Below are 3,104 nucleotides of genomic sequence, written 5' to 3' on the forward strand. Positions count from 1 at the left end.
AAGAAACCTGGTAAATCCTTCTTTTACAGAGATGGATTAGTGAATTTTTTGTCTTAGAAATGTTCACTTGTAGTGGTGTTAATATGTGATTTCTCACAGACTAATATTTTAGTTGTGTTCATTTATTTTTAGGAATAGTTATACAGGGAGCCTTTACCATTCAGTAGTAACACCAGATTCATCATGAAATTTGTTATGACAATAATAGTACTGTATTATCCATCATTTGGACCTATTAGCAGTGGATAGCCAAAAAATCAGTAAAAATAAGGTTGTTAAACTTGAAACAGCAAAATGAATAGCTAATGGGAAACAAGATACAGATTATATTTTAAAAAAACAAAAGGACACCAAATCACTCAATGTATTAACTCACTTAAATCCTAACCTTTGTTCAATATAAAGGCAGAAGAGGGAAGCAGGAGTGAGACAGAAACAGAGACAGAGATTTGGGGAACATTGTTTTTACTGGTGATATTACTCCTATATGAATATCAATAGGACATATTACAGGAAGTGAGGATGTATATTTCAATACCACCTTAAAGTTCAAAATAGGCTATGTTTCACATTCCAATAAATCTGGGTCTGCAGTTAACAACAATTTGTGGACTTAATAAGAAACTGAGAAAGAAAAAGTAGTATGGATGATGACATAATGGTATGCAGAAAACCAGCTGATTTACTGTATCCATCAAGAGACATGATCAAAAGCTTTTCCCAACACCACTGCCTCATTCATATTTGCAGTAATTCTTTAACAGTGCTGGTAGGTCCAGCCAGTCTATAGCAAGTCTGTGCATTATGTGCTTCTGTACAACCTGCCGGCACAGAGTCTGTAGAGATGGAACTGCAGGGAGGACAAAAATGAAAAGCAATCTTAATAATCAGAAATAGCAAAACTTCAAACTGACAGAGTTTATGCATTTGATTCATAACTATCAATGGACTCCTATTTGTAAATGGACTCCATTTATCAATGGATTCTGCAGATGCTGGAAATTCAAAGTAACACATACAAAATGCTGGAGGAACTCAGCAGGTCAGGCAGCATCTATGGAGAGGAAAAAAAAACAGTTGATATCTCAAGCTATCAAAGCCCAAAATGTTAACTGTTATTCCCCTCTGCACATGCTGCCTGACCTGCTGTATTCCTTGAGTATTTTGTGTGTGTTACTTAATAGAGTATATGTTAGTCTGCATGGTACCTTATGTATAAATTTATACAAAGCTACTTGTATTTGTCTAGAATGTTGTCCAAAGCAGTGACCTGGTTGGAAGATGGCTCTGTAGAATTGCCTTCAGTTATACTGTATTTCCTGATTATTTTGAAATATATTTTTGTTTCTCTTTAGAATTGGGGATAAGAAGGCAGGTGTATGTAAGAGTTAAGTGTGATTCCTCCTTGGTATATGCTAAAATAAAATGGAAGTTTTAAACAAAATGATGTTAGCTTGGAGTGGGATTGTTTGGAGAAGGTACAAGACAAACAGTCCACAGCAATGTTTTGAGTAAGTTAAAGGAGACTAAGTTTAAAGAAATAATAGTGGATAATGGTGAAAACCATGCTTGTCTCGGAAAGGTGAGATAATTGTGAAGATGCAAGTACTGAATGCATGGAAAAGTATTAATGTAAGGGGTTTTGAAGGGTATAAAAGGGGCAATTTCTTTGTGCAGAGAGAGAGAAAGAGAGATCAAACTGCATCAATTTACCCTTATTTACTCTGAATCGTAAGTATTTGATTCTGTGTACTAAATTTTCATCATAATCTTTGCAACATAAAAAATTATCTATTTTCAAAAATGGCATAATGGTTTGTAATCTCAGATTTAAAAACAAATCACAAGTGCATTGTACTGGCATTCTAGAGTATGAATATAAATTTATCTCTGAAACAGTTCAAATTGAAAACTTATTGTAATGTGATAAATTGATGATACTTACAACCATAATCCACTTGAATAATCCTTACAGACTTGGTGGAGGCAAACACATCTACAACAGCATAGAGAGGCTGATTTATGGGAATTCCTCTGGCACATGGACCCATGTCCTCACCATTGATCACAATATGCATATCCCCCATGTTACCACGAATGATATACAAGACCCCAACTCTGCTTCCTCTGGCAGTTGCCGGAAGAATATTTGACCTGTACAATTGATCTAAGATGTGACTGTACCTTCCTGGCCGGCTTCTTCCCACCAGTTTCTCCTTGGGGACCTTATAATTTCCAATCTGCAGGAAAGCCTCCATAGTACAGTGTGATATTGGAGCAGTATTCAACTCATGGCCATCGGTAGAAACCTTATTGTGATTTCTTGTTATTGCAAAAATCCAACTGTTCCCCAAGTTTACCAGATCAGGGAGGGAGTACTCGGGAACAGATTCTAGATTTCTTGGATCATGTGCCGTCAAACCGATCCTTACATTTCCACACCATCCTAACTCTTTCTCTTCAATTTCTACAAGGAAGATCTTGCCAGGGTCCAATGGTTCTTTACTGAAACAAACTCCATTTCCGAAGCTCTGTGCCCTGGTAGCCTGGGTCTGAGAATTATCCAGTATCACATTAGTTCCGTGGATATGGTGGAAGCGCATATACAGATCGGACTCTGCAGCCATTCTGTGATCCTGACTGCATCTGCTATTTTTAACTGCTGCTGGAATTTGTGTCACACAACAGATCAGAGTCTGACAGCTGGGTAGGGAATTTCACATAAAATGAGGTCTGTGGCTGAAACTTGCTCTCCAGTTTCTTAATCTTCTGCTGTTTCTCAAAACATCAAACAAATTTAAACCACCAGAAGACCGATTAGAGAAGATATGAGGATTTTTTTTTCACTCAGATAAAAATAGAGGTATGGAAATAATTTGCCTTTCAGAGTCATTCAAAACATATGTCCAAACAATCTACTGGTGTTTATCTGTACTAAAACCAAAATACAGTAGATACAAAATATAAACCAAAAAAAAAATGCTATACAAGTGTCGTGCAAAAGTTTGGGCACCCCTGGTCAAAATTGTGAATAGCTAAGTGAATAAAAGATTACCTGATTTCTAAAAGGCACAAAGTTAAAGATGACATTACTTTAATATTTT

General features: G+C 36.3%; 1 protein-coding gene across 1 annotated transcript; it reads right to left on the reverse strand.

Annotated features, from left to right (window-relative positions):
• Nucleotides 1–448: 448 nt before the first annotated feature.
• neurl2 (neuralized E3 ubiquitin protein ligase 2) lies at nt 449–2,641 on the reverse strand. Its single transcript, XM_073059970.1, has 2 exons — nt 1,946–2,641; nt 449–850 (listed from the first exon to the last, which is right to left on the reverse strand). Exons 1-2 carry the CDS (start codon nt 2,625–2,627, stop codon nt 735–737), a joined length of 798 nt encoding a protein of 265 aa, XP_072916071.1. The 5' UTR covers nt 2,628–2,641; the 3' UTR covers nt 449–734.
• Between the last annotated feature and the right edge of the window lie 463 nt (nt 2,642–3,104).

The sequence above is a fragment of the Hemitrygon akajei genome, chromosome 11 (genome assembly GCF_048418815.1).
Source record: "Hemitrygon akajei chromosome 11, sHemAka1.3, whole genome shotgun sequence".
Classification (NCBI taxonomy): Eukaryota; Metazoa; Chordata; class Chondrichthyes; order Myliobatiformes; family Dasyatidae; genus Hemitrygon; species Hemitrygon akajei.

What these genes read in the sequence shown, in the direction of transcription:
- neurl2 (XM_073059970.1), bottom strand. Translation starts at nt 2,627, where the DNA reads ATGGCTGCAGAGTCCGATCTGTATATGCGCTTCCACCATATCCACGGA. An exon ending in TATTCAAGTGGATTATGGTT is followed by an intron (nt 851 to 1,945) that starts GTAAGTATCATC and finishes TCCTCCCTGCAG; the next exon opens with TTCCATCTCTACAGACTCTG.